General features: G+C 35.7%; 1 protein-coding gene across 5 annotated transcripts; it reads right to left on the bottom strand.

Annotated features, from left to right (window-relative positions):
• Positions 1-10,851: 10,851 nt before the first annotated feature.
• On the bottom strand, positions 10,852-25,961 carry zgc:162952 (PKc_LIMK_like_unk domain-containing protein). Of its 5 annotated transcripts, none has more exons than XM_052557458.1 (10): positions 25,651-25,961; positions 25,140-25,248; positions 18,449-18,639; positions 17,400-17,521; positions 16,681-16,729; positions 15,929-16,078; positions 13,177-13,344; positions 13,003-13,086; positions 12,790-12,876; positions 10,852-12,656 (listed from the first exon to the last, which is right to left on the bottom strand). In XM_052557458.1, exons 2-10 carry the CDS (start codon positions 25,168-25,170, stop codon positions 12,555-12,557), a joined length of 984 nt encoding a protein of 327 aa, XP_052413418.1. In that variant the 5' UTR covers positions 25,171-25,248; positions 25,651-25,961; the 3' UTR covers positions 10,852-12,554. The 5 variants fall into 5 exon arrangements, with proteins under 5 accessions (XP_052413418.1, XP_052413417.1, XP_052413416.1 ...); XM_052557457.1 differs by having other exon boundaries at positions 18,449-18,642; positions 25,729-25,961; XM_052557456.1 differs by having other exon boundaries at positions 18,449-18,642; positions 25,651-25,960.
• Positions 25,962-26,493: the final 532 nt, after the last annotated feature.

The following is a 26,493-nucleotide window of genomic DNA, read 5'->3' as shown; positions in this document are numbered from 1 at the left end:
AGAAGAGAGAGGCAACATTGCGTCATCTATTTCTAGCTGGGTTATTAAGCGTGACTGGCTTGAGCATCTTGGTGTCTGAAGTGATTAGGGGAACGTGTGCTGATGGGAGAAGGGAGCTATCGGGTGCATTGCCCCAGTATATCCATCATGATTATGTGGAACTAGAGAATGCTAGACCCCGCTCTGCTTCACTGAGTGATAATAATAATGCTGTGATGCCACAGGTGATTGTGGAGGCTGGTGTGTAGAAAGAAGAGCTCCACTGAGATTTTCTATGTATTGGTGTTATATAACATTTTGTTTCATATTATATGACCACGGGGACCATGATGTCTGTGCACATTGATAATGAACCAAACTGATGACAGTGAATATTTGCCGTTTTCAGGAAAATTCTTGGTTACTTGCTTTGCCAGCTCTCTACCTTTAGAGAGAGAACAGATGAACAATTGCTACAAAGAATAAGACCTAGTGAATTTTGTTCAATTCGGATAAGAGGCATTCCAAGACTACTGATTTTATGATCTTTTCACTTCGCTTGTGTGATCTAGAAAGGAGGTTAGTCTACTTTTCAGTGATTCTTTCTGCAGTTTATATTGTTATTATATTATATTGAATAATTGAATCAAAAATGTATCCAATCCTATCAAAAACACTGATTCATTCAAGAACAAAACAATACTGTCTATTAACTGTCCGTTAGCTGTGTCTGATTTCGAAGGCTGTGCCATCTGGAGGTTGCATTCGTCAATGGCATGTCTTCAAGGCAGTCTTGTTTCAAAAAAAGCAACACTGATTAATTCAGGAACGAAACAAGTGGCTTTCTTAATGAGTGAGTCATTGAATCATTCACCTGACTGATTTATTCATGCTGCTGTTGCTTGAGTTAAAAGATAAGTTTACCTAAAGATTCTGTCTTATTTTTTAATTACATTAATTATCATCTCATTCCAAGACCTTAGTTCATCTTCGGAACACAAATTAAGATATTTCTGACCCCTACATAGACAGCAATACAATTACCACGTTCAAGGCCCAGAAAGGTTGTAAAAGACATTTTTTAAATAGTTCATGTAGCATCAGTGGTGACATCAACGCTAAAACAGGCAAGTTGTAAAATGAGCGAACTTTGTTTTCAGTCACGTCAGATTTAATAGGCCAGTCTATGGATTATATACACTTTGATTACCAAAAATTATTTCAAATCGTACCTCCGTTTAACTCGTACCAGCGTGCTAAAAGAATTGCACTTGCAATTGTATGTGGCAATATTTTCACCACAGTGTTCCTTTGAAAGCACATTATTTGAAATGTTCATTGAAAGCAGTGTAAATTATTTAGCTCTTGGTGGCAGCAAAAATAATTGCAAAACCTGTGATGTTTTCCAAGGGCTACCTTGAACATATACCATCTTTTTTTGAATGACAAACAATCCCACGTAGGCTGCTGTCAGACTCTTTTATGCTGTTTACCGACTCGGGAGCTTCGGGCTGTCACTGAGACGGAGTGTTATTTCTCAGGACATCTGTGTCAATGATATTTGTCAGGTTGTAGTGACATTTTATGCACAATGTTCTAAAATAATCACAGCTTCAGTGTTTTATCCAAAACACCATTTGTATTATTTGAGATGTCTGCATAGACAATTGTTTTGTTGTTGTTTTAGTATTATGGATTGCACAGCAAGTGGTTCAGTTATTAACCTAGTTAATCAGAAAAAATAGCAAATCAGACTTCTATTTGACTCACCCTCCTAAGGTTTGCCGGTTTATCCATGATGCACTTCTTTTTCATCAACAACTGACGCTATCATGCTACTGATTGGCCTAATTTAGCTAATCAGACTACAGTAATTGCTCTCAATTTCAAGAGGCTGCCTTCTCATTTATCTGTGGATGGCGTCTCAACATCAAAAAGTCTCCTCAGCATGTTGTGTTCCTCTGAGCACTGAACATTTTAAATGTAGGTCTACAAACTCCACAAAAAAAATGTGTTTTCAAGGCTTGCTGCTTACTAGAGGTCAAAATACATGCTGATGGTAACTATAGGAGTGAATCATTAATGGATGAGAACTGCTGAATAGAAGTACACCTGTGGCATCAGCACGGTATGTTACATAAGTGGCATTTGAACTAAATAACACTGGTTGTACTGTTTTGTGTTCCCGCAGCGCATGCACTTGATTTTAAAACGTTCGTTCATTTAGTTGAGTAACGTTTTTTGGCGTGGCCTCATGCTAAAACACGTGTATCAGCCTGAGACAGAACACTGAAACGCTAGGCTTGACCAGCAGGGACGGCAGGTTTATTGTCATCGCTTCACACTCTTGCGTTTGTCTCAGTGGGAGAGCCGCGTCTCTCCACATCAGGCTCTGAGCGAGTGTGAGCGACCCCAACGGAGGGGTAGCAAATGCTGAGAGTGTTTTATTGTGGTTTTATTGCTGAGAATGGCTATGTCAGTTGCTGACTGTCCAAAAATGAAAGTGCACTGAAACTCTAATGATTTGAAAGAGTGTCGGGCAGCTTTTAGTAGAAGGCTGGAAATCTATTATTTAGATATGGACATGTTCCAAGAAAACGTTACTGTTAAAGCTTTGTTAGCTTTGGTTATTCAGGAATAAAAAATGGCCTTGACATTCAAAGCCACTTTAGCCACTTAAACGCTGTATTGTTTGGCTTTATTGATTTTCATACACTAATACAACAATTAAAGATCCAGATCTGAAGAATGAATGTGTATTCGGGTGTGTGTTTCATAAGAAATAACGTGTCCAAAATTATGACAAAAGCCTTTAAAATCTATGTTCAGTTTTTTTTTTATTTCTTTCTTAAAAAAACTGTTAATACTTTTTGATTTGAATAGAATAGCTGATGGAAAGTCAGATTTGTCATCATGGGAATAAATTAAATAAAAAAAAAATGTACATAGAAAACTGGTATTTAAAAGTGTCAATGTTTCAAAACTCAGTTTCTTTTAAAAATGCTTTACTACTGGCGTTCTTTATCCATAAAATGACTAATAGTACTAAAATGTAAACTCGCTCTCCTGACAGCGAGTAGAAGCACATACACATTGCCCTTGTGTCTGAAAGTGTGTCTGAATTGATCCCAGTTGCGATTGCTAGTGGCAGGCCTTTCTCTGAATGTCAGGATGAGAGAGGCCTAGAGATCTCGATCCAGGCCATGCCCTGTCAAAAAGGGTGAAAGCCTGCGCCTGTCTGCATGAATACAAGTCCAATATTGACCAGACAGCGTGCCCTGTCTTAAAAGATAGGTCTGTTCTTTCTATCTCTTTCTGTCTCTCACTCCTTCCTTCTCTCTACTTTCTCATGTCTTACCAACTTTATCTACGTAGTGGACCTCTGTGGTGTTGTAAGACTTTTAAACAATTAGAAGATGATCCATCTTAGTCCATCAAAGCTGTCCAGCAGTAATGAATGCCTGTTCATTAGTGCATCAGATTTATAGATACAGTATAAAGATACAGTCCTCCGCATAGAGCAGAAACTGTCATATTAAAAGAAAAGACATCGTGTGTGCTCACATCTGTAGTAGCAGATTTCTTTTCTTGCCACAGGTGACTGCAAACGACTGCCTGAGCTGGATTGTCAAACGTGGTGCTTTAATTAGCAGATAGGAAGATGAGGTGTTTGGTGCTGTCATAAAAACTATAGGCTTCTATAATGATTCTATATGGCAGGGTTCCATAAAATCTATAGTTTATGTTTTTTATTTTTTTCATATTTGGACATAAATAAGGCATGACAGTGACAGAGGTTATTTCAAAGATAATAGGACCCCAGGACAAAAACTTTCCCACTTTTGTGCTGAAATGTCACGGCACAGCATCGTAGAGACATTATGAAAAGGATGTCTGCACTTTATTGGCTGGCTGAGCTTCATGAGTTATTCGGTTTGTGACACATTGTTTCATTCCTCGGAGGACTGTCAGCTTTTGGTGGCAGCTGGTATTTTATTTCAGAGATTTCATGAAGTGTAATGGAACCTCATCGATTTCAGGGTTATTTTCTCACGACGTAGTTCACTGAAGCTGGTTATTAGAGCACATGTATTCTTCACGGTTATGTGTCTGCTAATACACTCCATTCTAAGCATTCTCATTCTGTCCTTCCTGTCTCTTTTGATATCGCTCAGTATTTTGTCCTGTCTTTAAAGCAACTGTATGTAGTTTTGTGTATTTTTGCCTCTTTGGAGCCCTCTACAGTTAAGTGTAGTAAAAATATTGTCGTTAAAATATAATTGTCTAAATTAAAGTGGATAGCTGTACATGTACATTTGATGCTGCTGTAAAACAATCTGCCATTTTTGTGGAATTTCACCAACCTTCACAATTTTACTTCTCATTTAATTTTTTTATTTGATGATTATATTTCTTTTCTTTTTTTTATTTATTTAAATTTGTAATTTTATTTTATTTCACTTCATTTGTTGTTATTATTATTATTATTATTATTATTATTGTTGTTGTTGTTGTTGTTGTTGTTATTATTATTATTCATTTTATAAAATTGTTATTTTATTTTAATTTTTTTATCATTTGGTTTTTATTATTTTATTTTATTTTATTTTTACCCATTCCATAATATTCCCCCGTCTTTGTTTTCTCTTGACCTCTGTTTGGGTGTTGTTTCTTATGTTTTATATTTCAGTCTTCTTGCTGATGAAAGGCTCTCATATCTGTTCTACAGCTGATTTATCTCTAAACACACATTCACTCCAGCAAATACGGCCACTATTAATTCCACCTCCTTTTCTCCATCCACGTCATTACCCATCACTCTGTGTTTATGAGAGCTGAACGTGAGGCTCATGTTACCTCAGTCTTGTCTTTAATTTATCATTGCGTTGTTCTCATCTTCTCACATTCACTCCTTTGGCCATCCTTCACTTCTTCTCACCCTTCTCCTGATCATAATCATCTGCCCCGAGGTTGAGTTTCTTCATCATCGCTTTGGTGTCACTCCCTTCTATTTTCATCATCCATCCCACCTTGCTCACTTTCTGCTCTCCTAGAAGCAACACAATAACTCACAAGCACACAGTATATAGATACAGTCCTCAGTATAGAGCAGACACTGTCATTTTAGAAGTATTCTCCTTTATGCAGCTGGTTTAGCTGCTTACATTATTCTTTATCTGATTCCCTGTTTTTGCGACTACAATAAAATGACTAAAAGTCAAATTTTGTAACTAAATCTAAAAACTAAATGTAATTATTTAAAAAGATTTTGTTGTTAGAAGCATGACTGCAACAATGTTAGCCTTATCAGTGCTCTCCTGTGAGGCATAAGACAGATTACTGTCCCTCTCTCTCTGGAGGGCAGCGCTTATTTTAGCACCAGCCTTGGCCTAATGAATCCCCACCCTACAAACAAAGAGCAATCAGTCAAAGGGTCTTGATTCTGCGTTGATCTATTTCTGCATCCTTCCTCCAACCCTAATTCATCTTGACCTGGCAGCTTTTCTTTGCATAAGTGCTAGCGCTCGGCTCCATTCCTGCACAGTCCTGCATCTTCTGTCCAATTCCTTATCATTGACCCAGATTCCTGCTCTCTTTCTCCTCACACTGTTAGATTAGTATTGATCACAGGGCTACAAATAACTGCCCGCAACTTGTTCAAAGCTTTTCTGGTACAAGGTTGCATTGCGTAATTAGTGTTTATGTATGTTTGGATGTCATTAAAAAGATGTTTATGTGAAATTTGTGTAGTGTGGAGTATATAATAATAATAATAATAATAATAATAATAATAATAATAAAAGCTTTTTTTTTTTTTTAGGTCCGATACGTTTACAAAGTACTAAACCTTTTTATTTCAAGTTCAGTCCAGCTACCTGTAGTCATCAGATAACAAATGACCTTATCACTGAGAGCAGCATATTATGCTGTGACTGGCCAGCACTCATCCTGCTATTGGCAAATCTGTAAATGGTCTGTCATTTCAGCACTTCAATTACAGAAAACAACAATAATGCACAGCCCCATTTACACCCACACGAAGCGCCAACCCTTCCGAGAAAACAAATTACTGTTCACTGAGGTCCAGTGATGCACCGAGATCTTCACTTTATGCGGTCAGCAAATTGGAGGTCAATTTTAAGTGAACAAATTAATCATTTCCCATGGGCTTGAGAATACAAATTGCGCAATTTGTTAAATAGGGATGATGTTACATGAACAGAAGACCATTGGAAAGCCAAATGTATTCCTAATGGAAATGGAAACTGGGTTATACTGTTGCTAGTCTCACTCGCCAGGCTTCTGACTACAGATTGAGAAATCATCCATATGCAGCTTATTCTGGCCAGTGTTCACCCTCTTAGACAGGAAGAGACTTCTGTTCTGATTAACGTGAAGCGACCAACCATTTTTTATTAATTTTTTCTTCACATGTTGTGTTTAAGGACAGGTCATAATAAACATGAAATAAATGCAGAAAATATGTAAAAAAAAATAAAAATAAATGTGTAATTAATAATTAGATTAACTAAAATAAGATGCTGCTGTGAAAACAAAAAGTAACAACAAATGTTTATATATATATATATATATATTTTATCCAGTTATTTGTTAACTTAAAAAAAAAAAAAAAGATTTTCAAGTAGAATGAAACAAAGAAAAACTTTTATTTATATTTACTTTTTTACACAGCTTTTTTTTCTGTAAAATATGCCTTTTAATATGTGACCCTGGAGCACAAAACCAGCCATAAGTCACTGGGGTTTATTTGTAGCAATAGCCAACAATATAAATGGGTCAAAATTGTCGATTTTTCCTTTATGCCAAAAATCATTAGGATATTTGATAAAGATCATGTTCCATGAAGATATTTTGTACATTTCCCACAGTAAATATATCAAAACGTAACTTTTTATTAGTTATATGCATGGCTAAGAACTTCATTTGGACAGCTTTAACCGTCTGGAGTGTTTAGATTTTTTTTTTTTTTAGCATTCTCAGATTCCAGATTTTCAAATAGTTGCATCTCAGCCAAATATAGCCAAGTATTAAATATCATTTCAGATGATGTATAAATCTCAATTCCAAAAAACTGACCCTTATGACTGGTTTTGTGGTCCAAGGTCACATCAATGATTTGATGTTTACTACACTTTATAGTTGCTGTAAGCATGTCTCATAATGATAAACGTCCTTTTTATTTCACTTTCTTATTAGCCTAATGGATTACATTTACTCATTTTTATGTGAATGTTTATATCTGAAGTTATATTTTGCAAAAGTACTGTTGACTCATACCGAGACTAGTATATCAATGATGTGCGGTAAACTTCTCAAATGTGCTGCTTCTCTGTGACCCATCTTTGTCAATTTCCTGTCCTAAATTTCACACTCCATTAACCTTAGAAATTAATTAAGTTATGTTGCGTTATTCACACTATGGCAAGAGCTCTGACATTTGAATGGTTTCCGCCTATCATGCCTCTCATAACAGTTTGTGGGAAGCGTGTGAACCCCACGGAGCATCCAGTGTCCTGTAGATGTGTTTGTTCAGGTGGGGGGTTGTAAGAAGGTCAGAGGCAGCAGGGCTGAACGGACATCAGACTGCTATTACTGCAGGTGGACACACAACATTTAACTCATAGTAGATGAGCAGGGGGATATATCTCATGACATGCTTGATTATTGCCTTCTGTTCTTCAAGGTCTAATGACATTTCTGGGAAAGTATAAGTGTGTCCCATATGAAAGATTTGTACTTGCACGTGTTGTCTGCTAAAATAGGCTGAGATCCATTAAGCCGCCTTCTTGCATGTAATGTGATATATAGCCTAATGGTAACTGTACTAATTTTGCAGTGTACTAATTTGATTTAAAATAAATATTTTACAAAATATTTTTGAATCCAAAATTGCTATAACCTTAAAGCCGTATGTCTAAGTAAGATATGTTCCAAATTTGAAGTTGATTAAAAAAAATTGAGGTTCCTGTGAGATTTTATTTAGGGCGTTATACCACTAACAACTCTGTCACAAATGTTTACATTTCTCTATATAAGTATCTTTCCATGGTAAAACAATGTCTGGTTTAACAATGGTTTACACAGGATACATTTTGAGGTTTTAAGCTTTCAAATTATGTATAAATGATGCTTACTAAATTATGTGATCTGGAAAAAAGACCCAAATGACTCTTTAGTGGTTAAACAGTTCTTTAGTTTTGTGATCCGTTGAACCCCTATTCTCTTGACTTGTTATTTGAAGAAACAAATACAGTCACTGAGGGTTTCAGCTCCACAGAGACTCTACCGGAAATGAATGTGCTGTAGCTGTGGATGAAGACCAGGTGTTTTCAAACTAGGCTCCTGGGAACAAGACGATTCTATTTTACAGTAAGAAAATAGTATAGTCCAAAATAAAAAAGCAAATGGAGCAAGGCTATACTGTGATCCATGTAGCCTACTCTACCTATTTTTTTAAATGAAAAAAGTCTCTTTCATTCATCATTCAAGACTACATTTATTTGATAAAAATACAGTAACAGTATATTCTTAAAATGTCATTCAAATTGAAAATAACTATTTTAATATATTAGATGTAAGTGATGGCAAAGATTTTTAGCAGCCATTCCTCAGTGTCACATGATCCTTCAGAAATCATTCGAATATACTGATTTGCAGCTCCAGACCGCATTTATTTATTTTAATGAAAGAAAAAAAACTGCTCCACTAAAAGGAGTTTTAAGACTGCAGTACAAGTTCAACACTGCCATCTAACGGACAAATCCCGTCACTACGGTTATCGGCAATATGGTTGCAGAGCCTTATTAATAAATACTTCTGCATTTTTTAACAAATGTAGGATTTTTTTCATCTCTTGTTTTTAATGGAGCCTCATGATTGTCTTATTTGGAGCACTCTACAATGCTAGCAAAACTGTGTGCCCCCACGGTTATCGGCAATATGGTTGCAGAGCCTTATTAATAAATACTTCTGCATTTTTTAACAAATGTAGGATTTTTTTCATCTCTTGTTTTTAATGGAGCCTCATGATTGTCTTATTTGGATTGTCTTTATCAGAGGCAGCAGGGCTGAACGGACATCAGACTGCTATTACTGCAGGTGGACACACAACATTTAACTCATAGTAGATGAGCAGGGGGATATATCTCATGACATGCTTGATTATTGCCTTCTGTTCTTCAAGGTCTAATGACATTTCTGGGAAAGTATAAGTGTGTCCCATATGAAAGATTTGTACTTGCACGTGTTGTCTGCTAAAATAGGCTGAGATCCATTAAGCCGCCTTCTTGCATGTAATGTGATATATAGCCTAATGGTAACTGTACTAATTTTGCAGTGTACTAATTTGATTTAAAATAAATATTTTACAAAATATTTTTGAATCCAAAATTGCTATAACCTTAAAGCCGTATGTCTAAGTAAGATATGTTCCAAATTTGAAGTTGATTAAAAAAAATTGAGGTTCCTGTGAGATTTTATTTAGGGCGTTATACCACTAACAACTCTGTCACAAATGTTTACATTTCTCTATATAAGTATCTTTCCATGGTAAAACAATGTCTGGTTTAACAATGGTTTACAGAGGATACATTTTGAGGTTTTTTTGAGGTCTGATAAAGACAATCCAAATAAGACAATCATGAGGCTCCATTAAAAACAAGAGATGAAAAAAATCCTACATTTGTTAAAAAATGCAGAAGTATTTATTAATAAGGCTCTGCAACCATATTGCCGATAACCGTAGTGACGGGATTTGTCCGTTAGATGGCAGTGTTGAACTTGTACTGCAGTCTTAAAACTCCTTTTAGTGGAGCAGTTTTTTTTCTTTCATTAAAATAAATAAATGCGGTCTGGAGCTGCAAATCAGTATATTCGAATGATTTCTGAAGGATCATGTGACACTGAGGAATGGCTGCTAAAAATCTTTGCCATCACTTACATCTAATATATTAAAATAGTTATTTTCAATTTGAATGACATTTTAAGAAAATACTGTTACTGTATTTTTATCAAATAAATGTAGTCTTGAATGATGAATGAAAGAGACTTTTTTCATTTAAAAAAATAGGTAGAGTAGGCTACATGGATCACAGTATAGCCTTGCTCCATTTGCTTTTTTATTTTGGACTATACTATTTTCTTACTGTAAATTAGAATCGTCTTGTTCCCAGGAGCCTAGTTTGAAAACACCTGGTCTTCATCCACAGCTACAGCACATTCATTTCCGGTAGAGTCTCTGTGGAGCTGAAACCCTCAGTGACTGTCAGTGACTATATATATGGAAACTTCATCCAAATCTAATCCTATATTGTTAATATTAATATCCTATGTTTCCTATGGCCATACACTATATTAAACGCATTAAATGCTGGACCTTTTCTCTCTTACTGTTTTTAATCTTGATTAAAGCTAATAATACATCAGCTGCTCAACAGGTGCCTTTGATCTGTACAGCAACAGACTTGCTTTGCTTTAACAAAGCTCACGCCAGAAACCAGAAGAAAAGCCTGTGTTTAATTATTCATTCACATCTATTCAGTGTTTCGGTACAGCTATAAAACAAACAGGCTTTTGTGGAAACACTAACAGCACCAGTTAAAATGTTCCATTTTGTTTTCAGGTCAAGCAAGGACAAAACTAGGGGTGTATAAAATTGATCCCTGAGGGAAAACCAGCAATGATACGACGTTCAAACAGTGATTTCTAAAGGAACTTAAGAATGAGCCGAGTCATTTCCATAATAAACACTGTTCAAACGCTTAAGGTTTTTTAAATCTGATTTAGATAAAGTCCAGGGCAGTTTCACCCGAGTTATTAATTCAGTAACCCAGGATCACATAAAGAGAATAATGATTGTCATTCATGATTATTCAAGTCATTTACATTGAGTGGTTTGATAGCAGGCGCCACAAAGAAGCCCGATTAGCAGTGGAAATCTTAAGAGTTCACACAGTAGACAAAGTTGCCAGGTAACCAGACATGAAAGTAAGCACATTTTGATATAATAGTTCAACACGTTTCTTTTCATACATCAACATCTATCAAGCAGCAGTTTATACAGACAGTCCTGATGCTAATAGTGCAGGTCCTGTGCAAAGAGCTCGATTTATTATACGACAAAACCAGGAGATTTTAAATGGCTTTAAAAAAAAAAAAAAAAAAAAAAACACATTTACTTTGCTTCCTTTTCTCTTTTTATATCATGTACTGCATTACAAAAACACTACAAACCACAGGAGGATTCCGACTTTACAGACATCAGGCTTGTTTCAGAGATGAGAGGTTATAACATGACATATTTCTCACCAAAACATTCCCAAGAACACAAGCGTTCTCTTTTGAGGCACAGAATGTAGATTTTGTTAAAGTTACCTTGAACGATGTTCAACATGCAATTCACATAATGATTAAAAACTGAAATAACATCTAAGCAGAACTTACGTATAAATATTAAATACAAATACAGATCAATAGTGGCAAGTTAAGCATTTGAAATTAGAGAGGAAAATAGATTTCAGTATTACAGACTGTTCGTTTTTGCTCAAGTTGCAGAATTTTTTCAGACTGCTACAGCAGGATGGTCTTAAACACTTAATCTCACATTTCTTATTCCGTTACAGCCAATAATATGTCCAGAGAAATTGTTTGGTGTCACGGTTCACTGATGCCATCTCACGCTTCTGATACATACTGTATGTGTGAGTACTGAAATTCACAACACATGTCAAACAAGTCAACTAAAATGGATAAAAAAAAGTGTTAGAACAGGAAACATTTAAGCTTTGAATGTTGAAAAGAACAAACACTCAGCACAATGCACAATGTGAACACCGCAGCAGTAACACGAGGGCCTTGCAGACAGGAAATGGGCCTCATCCTGCGGTGGAGAATTTCCAAAGATCAGTGATGAGTTGAGTGCTTGCTCCTGTATACAGTGCTTTTCAAATAACAAAAAGTACACTCAAAGATTTTTCAAATATGTCGCTTTTCAAAAAAGTCAGCAATATAAATTCACTTTTTTCCTATTTGGGCATTTGGTACCAAAATAAATGAATTTCTCTTGTACAATTTAATTTAATCAAGTATCGATATACTAAAGCCTATGAAAATATTATTTGGTTATTTAAAACTTGTGACCCCCCCACCACCAAGTTAGTCCTTTTATCAATGGTAATCTGAAGCCTCTTAGGTTTTATTTTTCCAATATAAAATGATTCATGTACAAAACAAGAATAACACACGTTTGAAAATCTGTAGCTTTGAAATAATGAAAGAAACACTTTAGCTGGAACCTGATACAATATTTCTCTTGGTATACTACTATTATATATTGCACAGTATATATTACGAACAAGTGTGTGGAGTTCTAGTTACTTGTAGAACGTTCATAATAAATAGCGACCTTTTCCTTGATTTGCTCTTTCAATGCAAACAGCCCAGAGAGAAAACTGCAGTTCTGCCGCATTTGTCATTGTGTTTAAGTCTATGTACAGAACTCCAGCTGCTTGTGTCCATTCGCAGGGCTGATGGGATACCAGAGGATGTGCCGCAGATCAGCCTGTGGTGAGATCAGTGTGAGGAGCCTCCAAAGTCTCAGCGATTTCACCCAACTCGTCTTGAAGCTCTGTGAAAGAGGGTCTTCGGAAAGCCTCTATCTGCATGACAAACAACAACAGTCAATGGTTACACTTTCCTTCCTTTTTCAAAGGGTTTGTCAGTTTTAAGGCATAACTGACGGAAGAAATGTGTGTCCATTTGATATACATGAAAGGTAACAAGGTCACTTACCAGACAGCAACTGGCTGCCAACTCTAAAATACGCTGAGGACACTCACTGACCATTTTCCCAAAGGCTGAAACATCCAGGCCGTAGTCCTTCAACACACGCATCATAAATGCACAGGTGGACAGTAGGTTTTGTTTTTTTTTTCTAAAAAAACTGATACTGGATGTAATATTTTCTGGCATTTCCAAAGCGTCAATAATTCTATTTATGCTCACCTGTGTTCTTGGAAGGATTTCTGGATCTGCTGGGATCCTAGCCAGAATTTCGCACAAAACAATTCCAAAAGAGAACACATCCACCTAACGTTTCATAAAGCAAAACCAGTAGGTGAGAACTAGAAAATGCTTTAGAACATCACATATATACGATCAACGTTTTTGAGCCTTTACCTTGCGGTCGTAGGGCTCCCCGCGCAGCATCTCAGGGGCCATCCAGAAAGCAGAGCCCACGAGTGAAAGCTTTCTGTCCTTTGCAGGAAGTTCAACCACCTCTCGAGCCAAACCAAAATCAGCAACCAGAGCTTCTCTGCCTCTCGCGGTCACCCTTATTAGACAATTCTTTTGGAGACACAAACACAGAGAAGTTTTGATGCAAAAAGAGTATTTTTAGTCTCTTTGTACTATTACTAGTGGTTTATTCTCGCTCTTAGGACTGTAAAATATAACAAAGTAAAAACAGTAATATTGTGAAATATTATTACAGCCATTACTCAATTCTTCAGTGTCACATGATCTTTCAGAAATCACAGAAATACTTCTTAAAAATTTATTTTGAGGATTCTTTATAAAGTTGAAAGGATACATATATATATAAAAATGTCTTTACTGCAACCTTTTATCAATTTAATGCATTGATCTGAAACTTTTAAACAGTACTGTATATACCCTTCATTTTCGCTAATAAATGATTGCATGTTATGAATTAATCTTTCTTTATTTTTAAATAATGTCATATGATTCATTAAAATATACCAGATATAGACATGCAAAACAACACTATTTTTTTGTACATTAAATGCTTTGGTTTACAGAATGATTTGAAGTGAATGTGCTGTCCTTCTCTGTCAAAAGGTGGCGCCAAAAACCAGCAAAAGTTTCTAAACTCATTACAATCTCCCACAAAAACTCTGAAATAGCATTTCTGAAATCTGAACTTGTCTAGTACAAAATAACACCTTCAAATGGCAGACATTAATATTACAATTTCAAGATGAACACAAACCAAATTCAAAGTTTGAAGCTCTGCAGACTTTTGTTTGAATGCAAACAGTGGAATTAACAAGCATCTAAATGCAATAGAGATGAAGACAAACACAATACAAGCATAAATAAGATGCATGTTTGTAATTTTGTGGTTGAGTATCTGTAGCATGTCTGTAATGTTCCTCTGAGATGATGTGCCTTGCGGCTGAAGCAGAACTCGCAGGCTCAAATGAAAGACGTTTCTCGTTATCACCATCTCTGTTTAATGAATTATTCAGCTGATCCTGTACCTCGCCAAAGGGTCTGGACCGCCTACAATTCCTCTCCTCCATCTTTATCACTCCAGGGGTACCAATATGCATGTATGCATGTTATACCTCGCTTCCAGTAGGACTGGTCTCTAGTGATGATGTGTCATGGCTAGAAACATTACCATGTAGTCTGAAAACTGAAAATGATTGAGAGTGTAATAAAAATGGCCTGTTATTTTAGAAGAAAGGCAAATGAGGAAACATTGAGGCTGACCAGAGCAGGGAGAATCCAGGTCCAACCGAGACGTTACATAAGACCAGTGGGACTCTTGGAGCAGAAAGTGCTGATGGATACAACAGTGACTTCTGCATCTGGATTGAATTAGAAACCTCAGCTAAGCCTCCATCCCAAAAACTGACCTATGATTATAGGACTAAGAAAACTCCAAGCACAGCCCCGAGTCTAGAAGTCTCCAAATTTAGACAAGCAACTCATGCATATGCCAAGTGTTGCAACACCCTCTGGCTATGCAGCTAATAGGTGAGCTTGAAAGAAAAGCAAAAAAAAGGTTAAAAAATAAAATAAAAATCTGAAAAATTATATTAATTATAATAATAATTTTATTATAGTAAATATATATATTTTTATAATGATAAGAAAATATTGTAATTTAAAATAAATAAATAAATAAATTGCTGACACATAAATACAATGGTTTATGTTAATAATTTTTAGGTTAGAGCTGCTGTTGCCATTGTTAAATACAACTAAATCTTAAAAAATCTAATTAAAACAATAAATAAAATTTTCATTATTTGAAATAAAATTACTGAAATAAAGTATGTGTGTGTGTGTGCATATAATTTTTTTTTATTTCAGCTATATGCGAAGGCACCATTATACTAACTCACTAAAATTAAAATTAAAACCGAACTATAAAGTGACACTAAAATAATACTGTTGTTAAAAAAAAAAAAACATTACTCCATACAGACAAACATACATTTAATGTTTTAATCAGCTCGTAGAAGATCATAATTAGATCATGTGGTTCTGTGACACTTTATGCTTTTCAGAATATGACCTCTTTCACCCATATTAATTCATGTTCCAAATGCAAGTACTTAAAAACACCAGTTTCAGGGAAGCAGTCGACCCTAATAGCTTCTATTTTCTGACACAACTTCCCACAGTCATACCAACTTGTGTCAACGTGTAGTGCAGTGGAAACCAATCGATGGTCCTACCAACCAAAGCTCTAGACGTCGAGACTTTTGTTTGCCCATTGTTCATATCTGAATGGCTGACAAATAGACAAATAGTCAAGGCCTGGCTAAAAACGAAAAGGGGGGTGGTGGCGGTATGGGATCTGCGAGCCTCTACACTCTTCGTGCATTTTGCATTTTCAAATGAGATGGAAAGTGTAAGGGAGAGTGTGTGTATGTGACCGAGAGAGAAAGACAGAGCGGGAGAGTTTATTACCATTATAATGGACTGGCCTTGTTGCCTCGCCCCTCACCCCAGGTTTGGTGAGCTCTTGTGTGAATCCTGGCAACCAATGACACTCTCACGCAAACATCTATGACTGTATTTCTCAGGGGGGAATTCCATGTAAAGGCTAGACAGCCATTCTCTAATATCTGATGATTACTCAGAAGAGCTGTATATAAACTAAAGATGTGTGTACCTTAGAGTTCAGATCTCTGTGGTAGATGTTCTTGTAGTGGAGGTAAATCATCCCTCTGGTGATGTCAGAGGCCAGCTCTACTTTCTCTCTCCAGCATAGAGGCACATCTTTCCTGGCCAACAGCTCCTCTAAACATCCTCCACTAACATACTGTACAGACAAACCAATCAAACAAATATACACTTTCACTTTTATTGTTACTGTACGTGCAGGGCTCAACAATAAGGCTCTCTCTGGGGTAAATATACGGTAATAACATTAAAACCACTTTACAATAATGTCCCATTTGTTAACATTAGTAAATGCATTAATATAGATTTAAAAAGAATAATTGTTGACTGCTTGACAGATGAAACACAGAGCTATTGTTGGTGACATTTTGTAAATGTATTACTAATTTCTGCTATGATTTTAGGAAGTTGATCTCTTATATAATGTTGTATTATGTAACTAATATACATGAACATATACTATATTTTTCAATTTCATTATGTATGCCTATATAAAATGTGCACATGCAATTCATTATTGGTAGTAGATTTTTTATCTTTTGATAAATATAAAATATATTTTCTGACAAAAAATTCTTATTGTTGAGCCCATCAAGAGTACAGTTTCAAAGCATCACATCTATATGAGATTTCAAAAATCTAATTGTGCAATAGTAAAGTATAATGCGTAAAATAAACTGCGGAACAAACGTTTTAGTTTCGAGGCTGAGAAAAATAAATAAATAAAGAGAGAGATCTCACCTCCAGAATTGGGTACAACTTGTCTTCTTTGACACAAATACCAAGATACCTGGAAAAGAGATGTGGGAGGTTATGAGCCGTTCCCTAAATCTGCCTTGTCTAGAATGTTCAGGCTAAACGCAGTCCCAAGCCCCTGTCATTTGTCAAATGGCCAAATATTGAGCCGAGATTGAAAATTAGGTCAATCTGATGTTAAAACGATGGTCAGGTTTTCACTTGTTTTTAGTAACATATTAGAGAACCATGAATTAGTTAAGCGGTAAATGTAATATGTCAGTGTGTCATGGGGACTGCATGCGGTTTGTGTCACATTCAGCAGTTCTGTACATGGGTTAACATGACTGTCATCTGTACTGAGGTGATGACAGCTGGCACTAACTGGAAAGTTGTGATAAATGAACACTGCGCAGGCAGTTTTGAATATGGCTTTGTCCTTCCGCAGCGCACTGGCAAAAGCCATTCTGAGATTGCTAAAACAAACACTCGTCATAGTGCGAGATGAACAGCAGTTTAAGAGCGCTTTGCTGGACAGAGATTAGTGTGACTTGTAACCTGTAACAGTCTTGTATGCAGAGTGTAAATCATAGACTTGAACATCTATTAGGCATTTAGATAATGGAGTTACATAAGAAACGTATTAAACAAAAAACATGTGATAAATACAAAATAAGAGTTCCAGTTCATGACCAGTTATTAATTAGCATTAATAAGCAGCTTACCTCACGATGTTTGGGTGTGAGAGTTTCTGCAGAAGGCTGATTTCTCGTACGATGCTGTCTTGGTCAACATCATTCTTATAGATCTTTACTACCGTCACCTTCCGCGTGGTATTGTGTATTACCTGAAAGTCAATGAAAAACAGAATAGGGGATGAATCTTTAAGTGGTATTAAAACATTCAGTCATACTTTATTTTAAGGTCCAGTTCTAGCTATTAACAAACCACTAACTACGGCTTTTCCCTCAATAAACTCCCAATTTGCTGCTGGTTATTAATAGTTAGTAGCGTGGTTGTTCGGTTTAGGCATTAGGTAGGATTAGGGATGTAGATATTGTCATGTAGAATATGTGCTTTGTAAGAACTAATAAACAGCCAATATGTTAATAACAGGCATGCTAATAAGCAACTAGTTAATAGAGAGAACTGGTCCCTATTCTAAAGTGGTGCCAAACCTTCCGTTCTCTCTCTAAAGTACAATCACAGAGAAACACTTGCATGTTAATGTACAGGAAGGGACAGGACTGCTGGGACAGTTGAGCTGTGCAATCATCAGTTATGTAATTTACACAGCAGGGATTCACCAGGAACCCATTTAATGGGTATAGTGTACTCCGGCATGGGTGCTACCTCAAACTGGCTCAGCTGTAAAATATGTCTTAATTAGTAGGACTACAATACTGCGCTGTATGAGTGCCATTAGGACACACACACACACACACACACACACAAACACACACACACACAACACACACTGGGAAACTTTCTGCCATTTCCATTTAGACTGGATTTATCATTCTGCTAAATATTATTTGATCAAATATTTATTGTGAAACTAACTAACTAAATAAATGCACATATGAAGTCAACACTTTACACTGCTTTATTTGTTGTGGGAACATTTTTCAACAGCCAATGTGTTAAAGCACCAAAGGAGACCAATCTGTCAAAAATTTCTTAGCACTTACTGTACATATATTACATACTGCATATATTTAGATATATCACTTACAGATTCATGTCATCAGATTCGAGATATTTTTACTGTTACCTTGTAAACCTTTGAGAAGAAGCCACTGCCAATCAGCTCATGTGTGAAGTTCTCCCAGAATTCGAGCTTGCGGACGGCTGTGCGTAGCTTCTGCCAGCGGTCCACATGGCAGTATGTATCAGAAGACTCTCGGTACAGCGTCGGGCTGGTGGGCTCAGACGAAACGTCCACCTCGCACATCCTGGAGATCTCCGCTGAGACCCAACACACAGACGCAGTGTTGAGAAAATCACCAAAGCTTTCCCAAGAAGTGTTTGCAAAAACTCAGGAGTCAGAATGCGATGTTAAAAAGTTTTATAATCAAAGAAAAACACTTGCATAATCTTTTAAATCAATTTTTTTGTTGTTGGTAAAAACCCTTTATCAAGCACAAAGCTTTCAAAATGAGTAGCTGGTTTCTGAAGGAAGCAGTGTTTGTAGATGAAAGTGAAGCGCTGTTTGAAGCTCACAAGTACTCGATTAGCTCAATGAGTAGGAAGGCTCTCGTCTGCCACGGCAGGGTATAAAAGACGTCTTAAAATAGTTGTGGACAGCATGCAGAGGAGGACAGATTCAACTGGTCTTAATCGAAACACAAATGAGACATCAATCACTTACAAACAATTAATACAAGGATGAAGACTGCAGTTTACCGTTGGGTTTATTGAGACACACTGTACAGCTGCATTTAAATCATCATTAAATCATCATTTACCCTTACATCAATTTTAAGACATTTTGAAGAATGCTCATTCTGACTGATCTTCTCTCTCTCTCTCTCACACACATCCTCCTATGTTGTTGATTTAACAGCTATTGGGCAGATCAGTCTAGATCATGACCAGTCAAATTTTGTGGTTAAAATAGTGGTATGTTTTCACACCTTTAGAGCAAATACAGCAAAACAAGCAATTTGAAATATCAGATCTTAAATTACAACAACACAGTGTCTAGAAAAGAATATCTAGTAGGGTTACTGATTAATTCTGAGAAATATTAGTACTCAGGCAGTAGCTGAAATATGTCCAGTATCTAACAAAACACCAGGATATACATACATATATACTACAAATATTGATCTTGGATCAAAAGATAAACATAAATATTTACATAAAGAGTAGCAAATATTTAAATATAAAAATATTATTATATATTATAAATGAGGAAAAAATGCAGTTGTGCTTAGTATTTTTGTGGAAATTATTATACTTTGCAGGATTCTTTGAAGAATAGAAAATAAAAGCATTTGATTTGAAAAATAAATATTTAGAAATATTATATAGGTTTACGTTTGAACAATTGATTACATTCTTGTGAAATAAAAGTATTAATGTATTTTTGTTTTTAAAAAAAGATCTGTTTTGAATGGGAGTGTACATTACATTGCTCAAAAGTCTTGTTACCGCTTGCAATAGGCTTTTACCAGTAAAAATGTCCTTTTGTATACAGCAAAAGCATACAATGTCCATGAGCTATTAACAACATAGCCTTTAAGCTTCACCTTAAAAAAATTGTATGCAAACATGTAAATTGCACATAATGAATTAAATAAATAAATTACCTTCTAAATTTCTATTTGTTGTTGTATTCATCTTCACAGTGGTTGTCATAACTTTTTCATAACGGATTAATTTAAACATCAAATAATTGAGATCACCAACAAGTAAAATATAGTTAAATAGTAATATTTCACAAAAATTCTTGTCTTTAGACTTAATTTCTGTAGCGAATGAATGAGCTGTTGACATAGATGACTTGTATGAAGTAAATAAAATGCTACATGATTTTTGTTTTTGTAATTTCCATTTCTTAGCAATCTGTCACGTCTCCGCGTAAAAAATTGTTTGAATTTACTGACATAAAAAAACTTTGAAAAAATTAACATAATTTGAAAGATAAGACTTTTTTTTACAAAATGCAAGTGGAGGTTTCCTGTGAAGCTCTATGTGTTTAATTTAAATGTGTTTTTTGTTGTTGTTTTTTTACTGCAAGCATATTTTAAGCATATACGCATTTAGAATTTTAAGCAAATAAATAGCCTACAGTCTTGATGATGAGCATGAGACTTCCTGCAAACACAAACTGTTGAACAGTAGTGTGCTGGTGTATGGTGGGCGTCTGAAATCTAAACCCACACAGGATATTTGCAACATGGAATCAACATGGTCACACATCACTGTGGTTTTCTCGTGAAGCTGAGCAGTAAGTTGAAAAAGTGCACAAATTCAGCCCCTGGGAAAAAATATATATATAATACCTTACAGCATAGTTAAACGGTAATCTTTACATGTTGTGTGTCATCACGGTGTGATATCTGATAACACAATCTATTGTGAGTTTTTCAGTCTAGACCTGTGTTTACAACTTAATGCATCAGTATTTCCATGTTAGGGAGACACTGAGAATAAATTAGGGCGTTGAAGTCAATGGGGATTGTCATCACAGGCCAATGTTGCTGCTGGGGAACAGCACAGAGTGGCACGCAGACACAACCCACAGGAATCATCTAGCAGTAAGCATCATGGGTAGAGCGCACACATGTGGTCTTTGTGTTTCCAGCAGCAGATGCACAATCACAGCCCTTTCAGTTTTACAGTCTCACTAAAAAGCAAAATGCTTAGAGTGCAATCCTGACGGGACTCGGTCTGTTTCACTCAAAGTCTTTTTCATCTAGTGTTTTGTTTTCTGTATTTAGTTCCAGAATGACAAAACAAATTAATGGGTAAATTTAGACTTTTGGAGACTCGTCATTGAACATTTTTGTGCAAGCTTAAATGAATAACAGCATTCAAAACAACATTTGACTACCGGTGAAGCTGGAGTATATGATACATTCTGAATACAAATTAATAATAATAAATTTTAAAAAAAAAACTAGTGCTGGCAATTGATTTATCGTGATATGATTAATTGTATCCAAAATAAAAAACATTATATTGCTATTTGTATGTGTACAGTTTTATTATGTATATATAAATACACACACATTGAGTATTTTGAATATTTTGAAAATATGCAAGAAAAAAACACACGCTATAGATCAAGCATGCAAGCTGCTTTAGTTTTACACAAAACCAAAAGTTAACACTGCAGTGATAAAATTCCTCAATGAAAGTGGACTCAACCTCTACTCTCAGAGGAAACATCCATCTAAGTGGCAGCTGATGTTTGGCCCAGTAGAGGAGACTCAGGGTTAGTGAAATATGCGGGTCAGAGGGAGACAGTGACTTAAAGTTTACACAGTGCGCAGCACGTCAGAGGATGCCGTCACAAGGCTGCAACCCGACTTCACATGCACACGAGAGGAAATCAACCCTCAACTTTTACAGGAAGACTGACGCTTCAGCAGGAAGAACTAATAAGTTAAATAAAAGCTATCAATTACATTAAAACTCTGAAATACTACACACAGATTTTTTTATTTATTTTTTTATAAAACTTTCATAAAATATTAAACAACAAAAATACACTTACATTTTTTGGCCTAGTTAATAAACTACAAATCCACAGCTTCAGGTCTTGTATAAGCACAAATCTGAGAATTATTTTATCTGATTTTATCCAGAATTATATTTTTATCATGATAACGCAGCAGGCAGCAACATGGAGTTCATTAGCATTATTTATTAATCTAATGATTAACAAATGTTAGGTAAAAAATGTTAGCCTGAATGCACTGTAAGTCACTTTGGATAAAAGCATCTGCTAAATGCATAATTTAAATTAATGACTCTCCTCTGTAAGGGTCACAGATCTGCTCTTTGTATCATATAAACACTCCAAAGTTGATGTGATTCACTGATTAAACCCAGAACAGGAAGCATGTGGCATGTTTACAACCTTCAAAGGGCAGAAATGTGAAAAGCATGTCCAAATTTAGATATTAGTTTGAATTAGATTTGTGACTCATCCAGTGTTATTTTAGTATTATTATTATTATTATTATTATTATTATTATTTCACTTTAAATTCAGTTATTTTATACACATTATATTTAGCTTTCTTTTTTATTTGTTTTTAGTAATTTTTAATACTTAAATGAAAATTAGAAATTTTGTCTTGGCATCTAACAAAAATAAAATCCATTTAAGTTGCATTTAATATATATATAATTTTTTTATTTTTTTTACTATCAATAACAACACTGACCTGATTTTTTACAAACTGATAATTTACCAGAGCCCTATAACATTACATTTACAGTATGACTATGTCAGTATGCCTGTACCATATTACATTTATGGTAAACAATTGAGGAGGAATATAACAGCAAATGCTTTTCTTCTTAAGGAGACAGTAGCAAAAGAAGTGGCATGACACAAAGTCCTGAACATGTTCAAGTCCAAGCCAGAACAGAGATGAGACAGTGATACGAATGTGTGAGTAGATTTCCTAGTCATGAATTTCACACCACTCGTACTATAATAAGCATCTACGCACAACTTGCCATGCATTTGTTTTGTTTTTTTGCACTCTTTTTATCCACATCATGACAAATTCTCTCTCTCTTTCTCTCCACACACGGTTTCTCATGTGGCTGCTGGGATTGGTGTGAACTGCAGGGGCAGAAGCTCTAGTCTGTTCCAGACTGGTTCTGTTGGAGAAGAGAGAGCTTTGGCATCACTCCAGAGATCTCCCCCTCACATTCTCTCCCCCTCTCTTTCTCTACACAAAGCAACATTCAGCACAGTGGCATACCAAACATCAAAAATGTCAGAAGTCTTCATGTCTTTCTCTTTTCCATCTCTGGTCTGTCTTTTCTTAGATTTTTGGGAACACTGGTTCCTGCACATCCAAATGCAGCATACTGAGCTGATCAAACTCATGCGTGCATGCACAAACTCAATTTTTTAAAGCAATTTAGATGTGATAGGTAGTTGTAATGAGTTTGTTAAGACCAGAGTCCACCTGTCTGGGAAAAATCGATCAAAGGAACAGCAGGAGAAATCTAGTTTCCTAACAATGACTCTGAATAAAGACTGCTTTGTCACAACGATGTGCTCCTTAGTAGGCTGCAAACAGTGACAAATATAAATGTGATCCAGTGAAATGTATTTTTGCTGAACTCATATGTCAGTGATAGATCACGGCAAAACTAAATAGCATGGAAAGACTCTAAAATAAGCATCATGTGGGAAGAATCATTTTGCTTCTTTGCAAAACAGACATTCAAATATACTAAAACCAACAGACTAGATATCAGATATTCTCAATCCTTATAACTATATTAAGTATATCAACCAGCACTGTAATATCTTACTGTAAAAGATATATATTTTTTATTTTTTATTTTTGTAACATTTTGTAATTTTTTTATTTTACAATTTGAGGCTAATAAAAATGTTTTTAATATTTTTTAAAATATGTCTCTTATTCTCATTAAGCTTGCTTTTTTTTTATCAAAAATTGCAATATTTGGAAATATTATTACAATTTAACATAGCGTTTTCTATTTGAATACATTTTAAAATGTAATTTACTCCTATGCAGAAAGCTAAATTTTCAGCACACATTACTTCTAGTCTTATATGATCCTTCAGAAATCATTCTCATATGCCGATCTGGTGCTCAAGAATCAATTCTTATTATTAATGTTGAAAACAGTTTGAGGAAACCATTATACTTTCTTCAAGATTCTCAGATGAATAGAAAGTTCAAAAGAACAGCATTTAATGCATCCTTGCTGAACAAAAGTATATTGTTACGAAATAATATACATGTAAATGCTGCTGTGGCATTTTAGAAACAAACATCGCATATCTGGTTGTATCCAAGCACTGCTTTTATTTTAGTGTAAGATATTAGTCACTGTCATGCATGCAACTGGACTCCAAGCACATCTGAAGGTTTGATCTACAAAAACATCAGGTACTTCCTCAAATCATCTTGTATTCTGTCTAAGGTTTAATTCTTTTTAATCCACCCTCAATTTAGCCTTATTTTTATTTTTTGTGTTTGACAAGTCTATGACCAACATGTATCAACATTTTTAGAAAGACGAACAAGACACTGACAGTATATGGAATGAAGAAGTACTTTTGAGGTTATTATTTTTAGAACTTCTCTAAGTCCTGTGCTGTTTTATATGAGAGAGACAGAACTGGGCAGTGTACTTTTGGAAGTAGATGGAGGAGGAAAACTATGTTTTCCTGTCTCATACCAAAGGGCAGGGAGGATTCCAGCTACGTCAACACAAGGGCACAGACTGAACGATATACACCCTCATGAACAAAAAATAGTGGACTAATATCAATCAAAAGCTAAGACAACACAATACCAGCAACAATAATCATATTTTAAATACGGACTCTATGTAAAAACACTTTATAGGATGAATTTAAAACTTAATCTATATTTTATACATGGAAATACATAAAAGCCTTGTCAGAGACAACATCAAAACACTGATTCATGAGACCCTGACCATGGCCACAAGATCAAGAGTGTTAGAGCAAATCTGAACAGCTGTTCTCCATGCTTCTCTTCATGGCATGCTCAATGCGAATCCACCAACTTATTCCCAGCCATACTGAGATGAGAAATGTCAAGAGCAGTAATGAGTTAGACATCTCAGTCAATTCATTAAGTATTCCATGTATAAAGCAGAGCAAATTAATGCACATACAGTTGTATAGCAGCATGTCTTTATGGAAAGCTAGCTGTTTCATGTAGTCACAAAAACATTGATACATTCCTTAGCATTATTACTTACTGCACTGGTTTAATAAGCTATTCATGTGCATCTTGAGGTGGGTGGAAGGGCAGTCCGCCTGAGCTCACAACACAGACAACACAGCTGGGAAGAGCCTATATGACAGAAGCTATGAGGGAAAAGGACACACATAGAGGCAACCATGAACAGAGACACAAACACTTGAAAACAACACACTGAACCGACATGACATTTTAGAAAACACCAAACTCTGATAAAGTGTTTAAATTACATTGCACGATGAGAGAGTGTGTGTGTGAGAGAGAGAGAGGGGTCTGAAATGGTTTATATCAAAATTGTAAATGAGCACATGAAGATGACAGACGGATGAGTGGGTGGCTGGATGGAGCGAGATGCTGTTAGTAAGCAGAAATGTTTTAAACATTACATTTGAACGTGTAGTTTACAGTTACTTCAAACAAACACATTAGTATTAGAAATTCATCAAGATGCATAACAACCTAAAAACCTATATAAAGTAAATAAATAAATAAACCAATCGCTTACTCACAGCAGAAAGCACCCCGGCGTCTTCACCTCCGCTGCTACCGATTGATTGCTCACCGATCAAATAAAATCGACTACAAACCCCCAAATGAGTTCTACTCGGAGACAACCCGGTGGCATCGCTTCTCCCGCTCTTCTAGGAAGGACTTCATTTACCGTCACTCACTCAACACTCAAACCGACACACAACGAAACCGCCCTCTTCAGACAGACAGCTTTCTCGGTAGGGTTTAAAGCAAGCGGTATAGCCTAGATGAGAAATACACGTTTGATGGGCTGTGTGTAGTAAGCGCTAGTTGCCATGACGTCATAATAGTTAAGTTCGGCTCCACCCACCTGTAGGTCCACGCTGTGCTGCAAAAGCAGTAAGATGCTTCAGAACTAAATGGTGAGGATTTCGATTCAGTGACTCGATTCTTTTGAATCTTTGAGCAAAAAGATTCTCTTAGTGACCATTAGCCGTGTATACAATACATTTTATAGACTACAGAAACTGAAGCATCAAAACCGATTCCCTTAAAATGACAACTCTTTAAGAAAGCATACATTTTAGATAATTCAAAATTGGTCAACACTCACCAGTCATTGTTTAGTGCCACTCCGAGTCGTTTAGACACTGATTTGGTCAGAGATTTGTTCAAAGAAGTATAATTATCCCAGTTTCACCAACAGGTCTTGTTATACTGTGGAAGATTTTATATAACCACAATTTAACACCACACAATAAACCACTATGCAATAATAGATGAATTATAAATCATTGTAAGACAAGGATTAGATGGAGAAAGGTATTTGGTCAGTGTCCCATTTAATGGAGAATAGTGATATTACAGTAAACGAGAATTTC

This window comes from Carassius gibelio, chromosome B5 (genome assembly GCF_023724105.1).
Source record: "Carassius gibelio isolate Cgi1373 ecotype wild population from Czech Republic chromosome B5, carGib1.2-hapl.c, whole genome shotgun sequence".
Classification (NCBI taxonomy): Eukaryota; Metazoa; Chordata; class Actinopteri; order Cypriniformes; family Cyprinidae; genus Carassius; species Carassius gibelio.
This window is presented reverse-complemented; position numbering and strand designations above follow the sequence as displayed.